Consider the following 14,082-nt stretch of genomic DNA (forward strand, 5'->3'; position numbering starts at 1 on the left):
ATATATATATATATATTCTTGAAATTGAAGTTGAAATGCATGGTCTGTTTTTTAATTTTACTATAAATAAAAAATTATTTATATGGGGATGGGACAAAAGGTACTGCGTCTTTCTTCAGTATTAAGGAAGACATCTCGGCCTTCGATTTAAGAGTGCGTTTGATCTTTGCTACGGCAACAAACAATATATATCGTCATCGTGTAGAATTTTAACTAAAGAGGGTTTCAACTTTCAAGAATCTTTATTCTTAATTTGATTCGCATTATATATATATATATATGTAAAACGTGACATCTTTTTGTGGTATTTAGAATTAAGAAAGGGTGCAGAATTTTGATTATCACGTTCCTTTTTTGGAGCTTGGAGAAAAGTTATCAATGGCATTCATAGACAAGAATGGAAGCTTCAAAGATTGAATTCAATTCAAAAACAGAACGTGATTATTGTATTTTATTTGTGTATATATCTAAGAGGCATTGGAGAGAAGAAATTTTATTTTCTTTTTCGTTTTGTTTTTCCCCACATGCATTTGGCATGAGGTTGGATTTCAAAATAGTTTCAATATTCAATAGCTAGAATGGAGGATGATGAAACTGGAGAGCAACTCTTGTCACCCGCGCCCCATAAAAAGATGATCATCAAACAATTGACAGGAAAACGCGATGACACCGCGTTGCATTGTGCAGCAAGATCAGATGACATAATCGCGGTGCAAGAGATCATCAACAGCTGTGGTGAAGGCGAAGAAATGATGAAATTGTTGTCAAAACAAAATTCCGCGGGGGAGACTGCGTTGTATATAGCTGCAGAATGTGGATATGCGGAGTTAGTGAGGGAGATGATCAAGTATCATGATTTAATGGCTGCTGAGATCAAAGCAAGGAATGGTTTTGATGCTCTTCATATTGCTGCCAAACAGGGTGATTTGGGTAAAAATATTTCATGTTCAAATAAAGATTTTTTTTTTCATAGAAATATTAATATTGTGTGAAAAAAGATGGAATGGCTCTTCTTTCTTGCGTTTTCAGTTTAAAGAAATGTGATTTTTCGGGTCAAAATTAAAGAACCCCCTAATTCTTTATGTTGGTATTTTCTTGTTTTTTTCCATGTTCATCAGAAGTGGTGAAGGTGTTGATGGAGGCTCATCCAGAGCTTTCCATGACAGTCGATTTAGCGAACACGACGGCTCTGCACACGGCCGCGACGCAAGGCCACGTGGACATCGTGAACTATCTGTTGGAGACGGAGCATAGCCTAGCAAATATAGCTCGAAGTAACGGGAAAACTGCGTTACATTCAGCTGCAAGAAATGGACATTCAGAGGTTTTGAGAGCCATTTTGAACAGTGATCCCGGGATTATGACAAGAACTGATAAAAAGGGGCAGACTGCACTGCACATGGCTGTAAAAGGCCAGAATCTTAAAGTGGTTGAAGAATTCATCAAAGTGGATCCCTTGGTTGTTAATATGGTTGATAATAAGGGGAACACTGCCTTGCATATTGCTACCAGGAAGGGCAGGGCTCAGGTCATTTCTTGCTTTTACTTATCTATTCCTATTCGAGATTCGCCTTCGCCAAGTCGGGACGAGTCGGGAATCTGCTAAAAATATAGAGACGTTCGATCTTATCATGACTTTTTTGTGAACTAGTGACCTTTACACCAAGAAAACTCAATGAATTGCCATGACTCCAAATTTATTTGAGTATGAGATTCTGTTAGATTTTCAAATTTACACGAGGACTGCGATCATTTTCCATTCCCGTTTCATTATTATTATTATTATTTTTCCAAATTTCAGTTTTAAGAATAGTAAACTTCACCACAAGTCTTATTAGAATAAATAAAACAATAGCTATAACAGAAGACTAAAGAGAGAGACTCACCAAAGAATTCGAGAGTAACAAAATTCACCTTCCTCTTTGTTTTACTCTGCAGATTGTGAAGCAGCTTCTATCCCTGAAGGAAACCAACACAAGACTAGTCAACAGATCTGGCGAAACGGCCATTGATACTGCTGAAAAATTCGGACACTCCGACATCACGTCCATTTTAGAAGGACATGGTGTTGTAAGCGCAAAATCCCTAAAACCTCAGTCGATGAATCCAGCACGAGAGTTGAAACAAACCGTGAGTGACATAAAACACGAAGTCCATTACCAGTTAGAACACACACGCCAGACAAGAAAACGAGTCCAAGGCATCGCTAAACGTCTCAACAAAATGCATACCGAGGGCCTAAACAATGCCATCAACTCAACCACAGTCGTGGCAGTGCTAATAGCCACCGTCGCATTTGCTGCTATTTTTACAGTTCCTGGCCAGTATGTTGATGATCCAGAAGATATCCCACCTGGGCTATCTTTGGGAGAAGCAAATATAGCACCACAAGTCCCGTTTTTGATATTTTTCGTGTTCGACTCATTTGCACTATTCATATCCTTGGCTGTTGTGGTGGTGCAAACTTCTGTTGTTGTGATTGAGAGCAAAGCCAAGAAGAAAATGATGGCTATTATAAACAAGTTGATGTGGCTGGCTTGTGTGATGATCTCCGTCGCATATCTGGCTCTGTGTTTTGTGGTGGTAGGGAAGGAGAGATGGCTGGCCATTGGGGTGACAGTAATAGGAACAACAATCTTAGCCACAACATTAAGTTTAATGTGTTATTGGGTTGTTATGCATCGTATCGAGTCGAAAAACATGAGAAACATAAGGAAAAATTCTCAGGCTAGTAGGACAAAATCTTGGTCTATAGCAGTGTTATCAGATTCAGATGTTGTGAATAGCGAGTTCAAGAAAATGTATGCAATTTAAAAAGTTCTGAGACAACCAAAAATGTGTTTTTCTCTCTCTGTGTGTGCAAGTCTGTTTGCGCATACGAATGGTTGGCAACTGATCAGAATCTTGCATTTACCGCCTTGAAAATGATCAGCATGAAGAACTTTTACTGGTGGTATCATATATGAATGTCATTATTATCCATTTATAAACTTGAGGGGTGGTATGAAAATATTCCAACTTTTGGACTCGCTAGGCTCGGTCAAGCTCAGGCCTTCTAATTAAATGGAGTTTGCAACCCCAAAATAATCGACTCTGGTCTGAAATTTAACTATTATGACATGGAAAAGTTAATTTTATCAACTCAAATTTGTGGAGTTCTTAGCCCATGCTTACAACTGGTTACACTTCCAACCCGTGTTTGATGTAGAGAATGAGCATCACGATCATGATATCATCCTATATTCTGAGAACAATCCAAAGCTCCAAACCAGTCATATGACACATCCCACGAGATTTTTAGGCTGATATTGCTTAGTGCTCTTCTCACTATAGATCCTACCAAACAATCCATAGCAAAATACCGTATTAACCAGCTCGGATATTAATTGTCACTTTTTCAAACCCATTAGACACGAGGATTGGGCGATTGGCTCAAGACTCACAAAATAGGTACACATAATCATACCACAGGCACATGGCTAAAGACTGTTTTTCGAGCTTTCTTTTTGATGGGATGAGAGCATCACAATACTAGTACAATTCTATTACATGATAAAAACAAACATAGCAATTCTGAACTCAACTTAATAATGACATGCTGGGTAACTTCTTTCCATCATAGAGGTAACCCATTTGCACGGATTAAACCAATTTATTCGATTGTATGCATGAGAAAATGAGAATACTCTGAGACAAATTGAACTTGGCTACATTGCTGACTTCAAATGGACAAAAAAAAGAGAATAAAAATAAAACTAAAAGCAAGCTCGTCTATACAATAAACACATGTGCAAAATGGCAAAACCTGAAGATTTTTAAGAGGTAAACACTACTCGTCAATGTTGCGGCAGAGCTGGTCTTTTTTCCAGCATCTCATAATGGAGAACAAAATTATCCTGCATTTGAAGTGTCCATTCGAAGACCTTAAACTCTGTGACTGATTAAGTAAATGATGATGTCATTTCTGCTCTGAAACAGGTAATAGAGATTACAAACCTTGCGGATTGTCTCCCATGTGTTTGGATCGAAGCAAATAAAAGAACTTCTCTCGTAAGAATTTGTCTTGATAAGAGGCTCCATGTTAGTAACCCTTTTGAACCAAAATCGCTGCTCCTTGTGATAGAACCAACCTCTGTTATACCTGAAAAATATACGAGTTAAATTAGCACAGTGAATTGTTGGTCTATACAGTATAATCATAATCAACCACGAAAGCTGTGGCACTAACGAGGATTTCTTAGATAAAAGAAAAGGCGAATAAAACAAAATAATTATAATAAAACAAGCAGGCCAGATGTGAAACACATTCATTGTGAGGATAACGTACAATTCATTTGCTGAATACAATTGGGCTTCATCCTTAGGCATACTGCATAAACGAATAAGAACACGTCATTTTCTCGATCGCTGTGTGAAGAAAATAGTTAGGGAGGTTAATCTACAGATTTACCTATAAAAAATATAAAACAAAGTGTCTAATTGGTACTTCGAGAAGTATGCTTGCTGCAGTCAATCATGCACGTGTCAGTAAAATGAAGGGGGTTAAAACTAGATATCTAGAACCAGGATATATAAAAAGCTCACACTTAGAGGTGGCGGTTGCTTAGCATAATAACACTGTGGCACAGCGAATTCAGGATCTCCCTTGGATGGCTCATCTGACCATGGGGAACCAAATGTCTTGTGGAGATTTTCCGCAGAATTCAAGTTCAGTCCAAGGGTAGTTAGGTCCATTCCAAGTGCAAGAGTCGTCAAATCAGGATCACTCATTCTTATCACCTTTAACAAACCAAGCAAAGAAAATGGATCATAAGCGGCCTGTGGGGCTTGCATGGATTTATTTCCTTGATCCCTGTATGATTGGCCAACAGGAGACATTTGCTGAAGGAAAAAATGAGATGGATTATGATGCTGCTGATATTGCTGCAAAAGCTGGTCATATGACCCTGTGCCAGATACTGAACTTGGAGAATTCAAAGGCCGCAATCCCATGCCAGGGTGTCCACCGCTCTGAATTGTAACCGAAGAAAAAAAGAAAGAAAATGGAAGCAGGAAACAGGAACTGTCATTCTCGTGCATTTAAAAAAAAACTGTTAGAGAGAAAATCAAGATGTGAGAAAACAACACAAAAATATAGTGCACGAGAAAAGAAATAATAATAGTGGCAGATTATTTCTGCGGTAGACACATTCGACTTAGAAAAGCAATAATAATTGTGGAAAAATAAGAATTATTTAGTCTCATTCATCACACCTGTGAATGGAAGGTTGGATGGGGAGATGAAAACATCTCTGAACCATGTAAATGAAGTAGATCTTGATTGTTAATATTTGTCAAGCGGGTGCCAGTTGCCGATTGAGCATGTTGTTGCTGCTGCCGAAGAGGTGAATATATTGCTCCCAGATTGTAACCAGCAGAACGCCCCATCTGCATTGTTCGACAAAACTAAGAAAATACAAATTTCAACTACTAAAGGCCCCTCAATTCTCAATATACTGAATCTCTTACAGAAAAATGTTGTGGCTGCATCATAGAAACAGAACTATCATGAAGTTGATCCTTCTGTTGTAAATTCATAGAATAATCACCATTTCCACCTGTGTGAAAGACCGTCAATGCAATGCAAAGGCACTATAGGACAAGATAAGAAAAGTCTGATGGCTGACAGTCAAAACATTCAGAACATCATATGTAAAAAGTATTCACTGAAAAATGTCTAAATGAATTTACGTATAAGACTAAACCAGACTAAACTCAATTGTACTAAACCTACCAAGTTTCCTAATCTAAAAGAGAATATGTGGGCATCCACTAAGATTGATTGTGTGACATACTGACGTGTGGTCATCTATGAAAAATAGTTCAGGATGACCAAACTTAAGGGGGTTAACTTCAGATAGCATGATATTTCTGAAAACAATATACCCAGCAAAGAATAGAAAAAACTGAAAATTCCATAGTCATCAATGATTTACAATATTAGTTAAAAGCTACCAGCACGCACAATTGCAACCACAACTCGATTATGAATGTTAAGGCCCAACAAAGTCTCAATTTTCAGTATACTCTTCCGTTGTCTACAAAGTCACGTACCAAGATGGCAAGCAGAGAATGCAAACCCAAGTGCGGGTAGCCTTGACATAAGAGCTCATGTATTCTAATTTGAACACATACCTCTTTCATCAATATTTCTCTAGGATATACTCCTTCAAAAACCATGAATAACATAGGAATAATAAGTCACGCTTACAGAGGCCTATATTTGATAGGATGGCCTCAATTTTGGGACATGAAAACCTCTCCAACCATCCTCGAAACTTGGAGGATAATTACATTAGCCCTTAATTATAAATGGTATCATATTAATCCCTAAACTTGCAGCTGTATGAGATACTTGTTCAATTAGACCTTTCAAAAAATAGCAACCACAAATTGATCGATATTAAAAAGGCATACGTTAAATTTAAATGCATTTACCAGTGTGGATTATTCCACCCCAACATATTACACAATTAAGAGTTTTGTTACTAATGTGAAGTAATCCATACGTCAAAAGACTGATGGTACATTCCCGGAAGTTTGTAGATGGTGTTTTCCTCTTTTCAGAATAGAACAAGGATTAAGACAACTGTAGAATAACTGAGTCCATATTAAGGAGAATCAACCATCATTCTAAAACCATATTTATCACGAAAGTAAATCATATCTAGAAAATCTTTTAATGCCCTCCATCCATATCAAAATAAGATCTATCTCAAATCCTTGTTCTATAAGTACTACATTGACTTTTGCTACATTATGTGTACTAGAGAACCAGATAACTAAAAAAATAAGAAGATAGAACAATCAAGCAAAACACATGAGACCATAATGTAGGGCACAATATAAGCACCTTTAAATCCAGGCAAGGCTGGAAAATCTTCGCTCTCGATGCTGAATTCTTGATTTTGTTGAACTATAGGATTAAGACCTTGTTTCCTTAATGACCCTGTGAAATATAATGTTATCTTGCATCTTGCAGAAGAAATAGGAAAGAATAAACGGAAGCTTTATGAAGAAATAAGTCTAACAATTACCTAGCGGTCCTTGAGGACCTCCAGAAGAACTAGGACGACTAGAAAGCTGAGGGAAATCATTAATATCGAAAGGGGCACCGTCATTGGAATTCACATCATTTAACATACCCATACTACTAAGGTTATTCACGGACTGAACATGATTTTGATTTAAGGAGCCACCAGCAGTAGGATAGGAATTGCTCAACATGGATAACACCTGTGGGGAAGCTGAAAAAAGAAACCACTACCACCATAAGCAACTTCAGTCTCACTAGTAAATTTAGTATCCTTAATCTTAGTCTCAAATAAATTCGTTTAGGTTTAATTTTACAGCTTAAGAACTTAGACAAATCGTAAAAAGAAAAGGCTCAAACGCAAATATTCGTAAAATACTAAATACTAAGATGTCAATGCATAAAAAAACAAGTACTCGTAATTATTTTAATTTGTATTAGATATATTTACACGCAATATTTCAACAAAATGCAAGATCCTAAAATTCATTAGGCGCTAGTCGGGCGCCAGACCAGCGCCTAGCCCCTAGGCCGCCTAGGCGAGACTAGGCGTAACTAGGCGGATTCCACAGCATAACATAATAAATCACATATTATAACTCCAACACAATAACATCAAATTTAAAATGAGTTCAAAATTACAAAACCAATAAAATACAACAAATTTACTCTACATCTTCTCCATAATTTTCTCTACTTATTATTCTCCATAGTTTTCTTCTCTTCTCTTTGGAAAGAGCGTTGAAAGGATTTTCTTGGACGGGTGAATAAAATTTTTCGTTAGTTTTTTTATTGGGCTTACAATTTAAAAGCCCAAAAAAATATTCCTTTCCGCCTAGAGCCAGCCTAAGGACGCCTAGGCTGGCCGACTAGCACGTTTACGGTGCGGTCGACCGGCGCCTAGCGCCTAGGCCGACTTTTGAACACTGACAAAATGTAAGTCATATTCTGTGGTTTAAATGACAATAGTAGCTGAAGAAAAAATTCAGGCTAATACCAAATTGATATTGATAGCAAATTAATTATTAATTAACATGCAAATTGATCTTTTAATCATTTCAGATTGTAAATTTTCCTTTTTAAATCCAAGTAAATTAATTTTAATGGAACATGCATATCGATCCTTTCAGTTATTTCAGACTGCAAATTTACCTATTTATATCCACGTAGAAATCAATTTAATGCATTAATATTTCCATATTCTTGTCCATGAAAAGACAAAGACGTAAGATGCCTAAGACTGCCAGAACTTACCTCTTTGAGTGTAACTCAAACATCTTCCATTAAAGTTTACTAATACTCTAGTTAGCAACTAACATGATAAAAAAAACTTGTACCTGTCTTCTGGGTGATTAAAGCAATTATCTTATGGAGTATTTAACACAAAATAAGGTAAAAAGGATTCACATTATTTTTCAAATATTGTTTTAGAAAAGCCACAGCTCTCTATACACTAATAATAGATGCTGGAAAGATGAACTAGAAATCACAACACAACCAAGAAAAGCATTTCAAATGTAGCATTGCAGTGTCTATAACCGCTGGTTAGCAGCAGAAAACTAATATCACTGATAAATCACCTTGTTGAAGCATACCACCCATCAGCCTAGATTGCCCATGCACATTTAGATTTCCGGAACTACTATTGGCTGATAAATTTAAGCGAGAAGAAAACCCAGGCACAGATAGTCCTCCACCAGTGTTAATAGTTCTGCCAATGTTACCCCCACCAGCAATGTTCCCCACTGAGCTTGTAATATGTGGCCCTACATTTCCGAGAACAGGAGACACACCAAAACCAGGTATAGCCATCCGATTACCAGTAGCAGCAGAGGATGGTAGAATTTCAGGAACAGAACCGCTACCTCCATTAGTGCTACTATAGCCTTGGTTTCCAGCAACACTCATGCCACCTCTAGTAGACATTCCCGAGTGACCATGTACACTGTTGTGAGATATCTGTAAATCAAAGACACATGCATCAGGTATTTTACACCAGTAATGACTGGATGATTCATTACATAAACATATTATCAAAATTTTGTCCACGATAATAAGAGATAACTTTGAGTTTAAAATGTTATAAACAACTGACTTTCTGCTACTAGTAACCTACCCAAAAAAGGAGGGGAAAAGAGAGGGAAATGAGGGGGAAAATGGGGGGTGAGAGAGGGAATTGAGGCAGAAGAGAGGGATTTTGCTAACAAAGTTGTGCTTCAATATTGCTAAAATAGGCAGAACAAAAAAAATTCTATTCCTCTTACACAATAGGCACTAGCCGCACTAGAGAGGCACCAGCTTTGAGTTACTCTTACGCCTAAGAAAATGGCATTCCTTACCATTATAATTTATAAAAATATATTGTTTGACCATTCACTTGCAGCTCTAACATAAAAGGCAGCTCATATGCATCAATTAAGATGAAGAATCTCACTTGGGAAAGCGCAACTGGAAGATTATTTGATGCAAATCGCCCACTCGAAAGGTTTCCTGTAGCTTGTTGTGCCCCACCTGAAGTAATGTTATTCATATTCCTCAACCCAAGTGAGCCTGGCATGTTTGAAACATAGAAATTCCCATGAATGTTATAAAGATTTCCTCAAAAGAAGGCAGTTATGCTCGTACAAAAACTAGCCGAATAAAAAAAATGGCCGTTCTGATAAACTACTAACCAATGTGGTGAAAACCAGAGGAGACAGTGCCCTGAGCTGAGAAAGAAGAAGAAAAAGAGAAACTTGGACTATCAGGAAGATTCGAAGCTGATCCGTTCAAAGTCTGCAACATGATGAACTAATAAATTCACATTGCACAAAGCTTCAATGTATTTGGAAACATGAAAGGTCAATTTCCCATGTTATATCTAACAACAATAGTTAGACTGTGGCAGTGCTTAAAGCATCAAACAGAACAAAAGGTAGATTTAAAAAAGCTACAGTAACACATGTATGTGCATCACTGCACCATTTAACAAGAAAGTTAAGGGGCCACTTAGTTTAACATTGTAAATGTCAGGCATAAGAATTATGCTTAATCATACTACTGGCAAGCACCAAAAAAGTAAGTAGTGTTTGAATGGTTCAAGATGAGCATTTTCATCTCCAACTTCCATCATTTTTCGATTAGCTTTTTTAGTTCACATATCCAATCACGAATTATAAAAACAGTTTCCCAACTTTTTTGCCTCTCCGCTCATTAAAAAAATCATGCATCAAACATCAACCTGATTACATCGCAACATTAAAACCAGTTACAGAGGCACAACTTAAGTAGTACCAAGAATCAAAGAAGAGTCCACTCAGGAGTTCGGAGTGCGATATAGGTAAGAGCTCAAACAAGCCCCACTTAGCCATTCTAGGTTAGTGCAACTAGATATCTCAGAAACTGAGTAAAACATTAACGACAAGCATTCTAATAAATTTGAATTAAATAGGTCAATGCTAAAAGTTAAATTAAATATATGTCAAACCTCTGACAAAAGGCAAGAATGATCCCAGATATAAAAAAGAAAATACTGGGACTTATAGGAACCAGTCAATGATCCAATTAATATCACAAATAGAAAACTTAGCAGAAACAATTAGAGTTAGATGACTAATTCTTGCCTACTCATCAATGCGTGAAAATAACCAGAAAATTCGGAAGGCGATCATGGTGATCTGTTATATTCTCAAACACATTCCAGCAAAATTGATTTTTTTTTGTGGTTTAATAGTTCTCTCTAGGATTCTGGAAAAAAAATCCTGATAAAACAATATCAAGATCAGGCTCGATCCTTTTACTCATAGAGATTTCTACCGAATCATGAGTCTGACAACCCTACACCTTCAATGAGATTCATGGCATAGCGATAAAATGCCAATTAACTATAAAATGGCTGATCTTAAATAATCTATTACAGCAAATGATCATAACCACATGGTTAACCTTAATCGACGGAGTAAAATGTTCTCAAAGTTCAAATAGTGGTAATGACAGAATGTTACTCAATTCAAAAGAACAAAGTAAATAAACACAACTAATTCAAGTTTATCATGTAAAACCAGCATACTGTAAGTTCTGCATCAGAGGGAAGAATACATTAAGTAACCCTGACATTGTGAAAATGCCAAAAAGGTCCTGAATATATTTTCAGTCACCGAATGGCAACTTTCCTCCACTTGCAAGTCCGGAAGCTTTTTATACGGATTTTGTAGCTGCTCTTTCGTGCCTACATAAACTCTGAAAAGGAGAGTATCACAAAAGCCACCAATCAACAATCCGATGCATGTAAATTTTGGCAATACAGAAAAAGATACAAAATCTAGAGAAAACTTCAAGTCAAATCCAGAAATTGCGGAAAGAAAATGGACAATAATAATTTTTTTTTAAAAGGCATTTTGAGATGATAAACAAACAATGTGAAGTATAAGATAGAATATAGCAGGGTACTCAAACGACTTCTCTAGGTTTAAAAAAAGGCATCACAAACCATACATCTCTCCATACGTACTAATATTCAATTGCTGTACGAAAAAATATCAACTAGATTACTATCCATGAATTTGAATATTAAAAGAACAAAGTAGATCAAGTAAATATTCTGACTATCAGTCCTGAAACCCTCGACACCCAATAAAATGCAATGTACAGTAGGGGATATAAATAACTACCTCAACAGAAATAAACGGACAAAATCGTATGACTTGCTTGGAAACAACTTGGCAAACAGCAGTTACTGTCAGCTATGACCAGAACATTTTCATCTGTTCAATCTAGATAAAAATATGAACACATGATAGAAATAGTAGTATTATAAGGGCAAAAATCAAAATAAAAAATATCAAATAGGATAAATCATCTGTGTTTTTATAATTTATTCCAAATATATTAATAAATAATAGTGCAACATAAGTATGTAAAAGATTTGAAAAGAGTAGCAAAAATAACAAAAACGAAGAAGATAAAAGAATATACTGATCCAATTGCAATCATCCATCATGTAAACTCACTTATCCAAAACTAGATACCATCGTCCTCTATAACTATAGCAAAAAACTAAAGCAAAAGCACTTCAGGTTCCAATCCAGTGGCACATAAAAAAAGGAAAGAAAGTAAATGGAAATCACAAGTTTGACCAATTTTTAATTTCTTCCCTTTCCTTGCCACTTTTTTAACATGCATATAGTTAAAAATGAACTGAAAAGAACGGCCACTAATTGCAAGATGTGGGGTACTCATTGATAAAAGACAATGAGTTAATCAGAAGTACTATACAAGTATTTTCTTTACGCAGTAAACTTTTAATGGGGTCATAATTTTCAATCGTGAAAAGCCAGCCTGTCGAGATCACTTTTGGTGGTTTGTGAAGAATTAAAAGATCAAGAGCATCAACTCTTAAGAATAACTGCAAACGTGACAAAAGTATATACCTCCATACAAACTTACAAAAGACACGTCTATCAAATTCATAAATTGGTAAGCAGATATAAATCAAAATTTATTTTTCTATTAAATTGAGCAAATCATAATCAAAACAGTGATAAGTACTCTCAGATTCACAAACACATGTAAACTGATACACAGAGTATAACACATTGCCAATGTTGGGCTTTAGAACAAAACTTTGACACAAAAGAAAAGGTTGCACGTTTACTGTTTTCACTTAAAGATGTCGTACTTACAAATAAGGCGAACAAAAGTTTACACATTTACAGCTCTAAGAAAGGTGTCCGAATTATTGAAGCAGGTGAGCAAATACCCAGTGGTTAGGAGTTCAATTCTCCCTACTACTTCCTCGGGTGCCCAAGCGGACCTAGCTAATGTGGTTTCCAGGGTTTACCTAGGGCACATCGTAGGGTAGCCTTTACCGGTCGACTATCATTAACAAAATAATACATTTACAACACTAATAGACACATAGCAGTACAGACGCAGAGGATGGGCATCAACACCATCACCATGTACTAAAATTAAATAAATTTATTGCATATTAGATTCTACTGATTTGTGCTCATTAATTCTGAACAGGGACTTCGAACAGTCAAATTATCAGCAATGTACTAGCAAGAAAAACTAAGGTGGCAAGTTTACTCAGTATAATCATACCCTATAATCAATGGCCCGACGTAGTTAGTAATCCCGACCAAGTAATGAACTTAAGTCTACCTCAAGCAAGGTAATGACAGAGAAATTTACACATGAAAAACCTCAAAACCAAATATAGCACCACCTTCGGGCATGACCCAAAAACCAAAATAAATTCCTCAACCCACTTCTCGCATCCAACTGCAGTATTAGAAACAGAAATGAAACGAAAGAAAATACCACAAAGAAGGAAATTTATACGAACTCTTCGATCCAACCCATTTTTCGGAAGTACAAATGAAGAGTTACTATTCAAATTGCGACCAACAACAAACCCAGCAACCGCGTCAGTTCAATTCAAAAACAGCCCAACTCACAGATCCAAAAATCAATTCAGTCTCAAAGATAGATTCCAGTACAAGAAAAAAGCAGTAACTCGTCAGGCATCAAACTATACACGTAAAATCAAGGAAATTACAATTCTCAAACGCGGAAACAGAAGCAGTTTGGAGTGATAGAGACCTGCGAATTTGTGATGGAGATAACGAGAGAGAATACAAATTCGAAGCAGAAATTGGTCAACTGATCACTTATGAAAGAGCCCGCAGTTTCATGAGTCGGGTGCCTTGTTTAATTTCAGCCATTAATTTGTTCTACCATTTCGCCTTTTTTTTTAATAATAATAATAATAATAATAGGTAGTAAAAATAATATTAATAATAAAAAAATTTCTGTTCACAATAAAATGTCATTACTCATTAGATTACGTAAAACAACTTCTTGCAACCAAGAAAAAAAATCTTGAATCTAGCTAAACTACAAGATTCGAACAAGAAGCATCAAATTTAGCTAGATTATGAGCAACATTATTTATATGTGCATGTTTTGAAGTCCCTAAAAGTCGGACTCCAACCAAAGATTTTTAATTTGGATTATCAGAGTGAACT

The 14,082-nt window shown here is 36.3% G+C and overlaps 2 protein-coding genes and 1 non-coding gene across 11 annotated transcripts; 2 read left to right on the forward strand and 1 right to left on the reverse strand.

The window, feature by feature from the left end:
• Positions 1-333: 333 nt before the first annotated feature.
• Positions 334-2,814, forward strand: LOC140883943 (ankyrin repeat-containing protein At5g02620-like). The gene is made up of 3 exons (XM_073290567.1): positions 334-930; positions 1,119-1,528; positions 1,939-2,814. The coding sequence occupies exons 1-3, from the start codon at positions 579-581 to the stop codon at positions 2,812-2,814; spliced, it is 1,638 nt and encodes a 545-aa protein (XP_073146668.1). The 5' UTR covers positions 334-578.
• Positions 2,815-3,476: 662 nt separating this feature from the next.
• Positions 3,477-13,792, reverse strand: LOC140879588 (probable NOT transcription complex subunit VIP2). 9 transcript variants are annotated; one of them, XM_073283354.1, is made up of 15 exons: positions 13,658-13,791; positions 11,722-11,823; positions 11,150-11,290; positions 9,745-9,847; positions 9,507-9,622; positions 8,653-9,031; positions 7,077-7,286; positions 6,893-6,988; positions 5,509-5,597; positions 5,254-5,427; positions 4,585-5,010; positions 4,451-4,503; positions 4,328-4,369; positions 3,997-4,141; positions 3,477-3,896 (listed from the first exon to the last, which is right to left on the reverse strand). In XM_073283354.1, the coding sequence occupies exons 3-15, from the start codon at positions 11,165-11,167 to the stop codon at positions 3,837-3,839; spliced, it is 1,911 nt and encodes a 636-aa protein (XP_073139455.1). In that variant the 5' UTR covers positions 11,168-11,290; positions 11,722-11,823; positions 13,658-13,791; the 3' UTR covers positions 3,477-3,836. The 9 variants fall into 9 exon arrangements, with proteins under 9 accessions (XP_073139455.1, XP_073139457.1, XP_073139458.1 ...); XM_073283356.1 differs by having other exon boundaries at positions 13,614-13,694; XM_073283357.1 differs by having other exon boundaries at positions 11,722-11,814; positions 13,658-13,675.
• Positions 9,745-9,822, forward strand: LOC140885577 (small nucleolar RNA snoR35). The gene has a single exon (XR_012151021.1). It is a non-coding gene; the product is annotated as a small nucleolar RNA snoR35 (small nucleolar RNA).
• Positions 13,793-14,082: the final 290 nt, after the last annotated feature.

This window comes from Henckelia pumila, chromosome 2, assembly GCF_033568475.1.
Source record: "Henckelia pumila isolate YLH828 chromosome 2, ASM3356847v2, whole genome shotgun sequence".
In the NCBI taxonomy this organism is placed as follows: Eukaryota; Viridiplantae; Streptophyta; class Magnoliopsida; order Lamiales; family Gesneriaceae; genus Henckelia; species Henckelia pumila.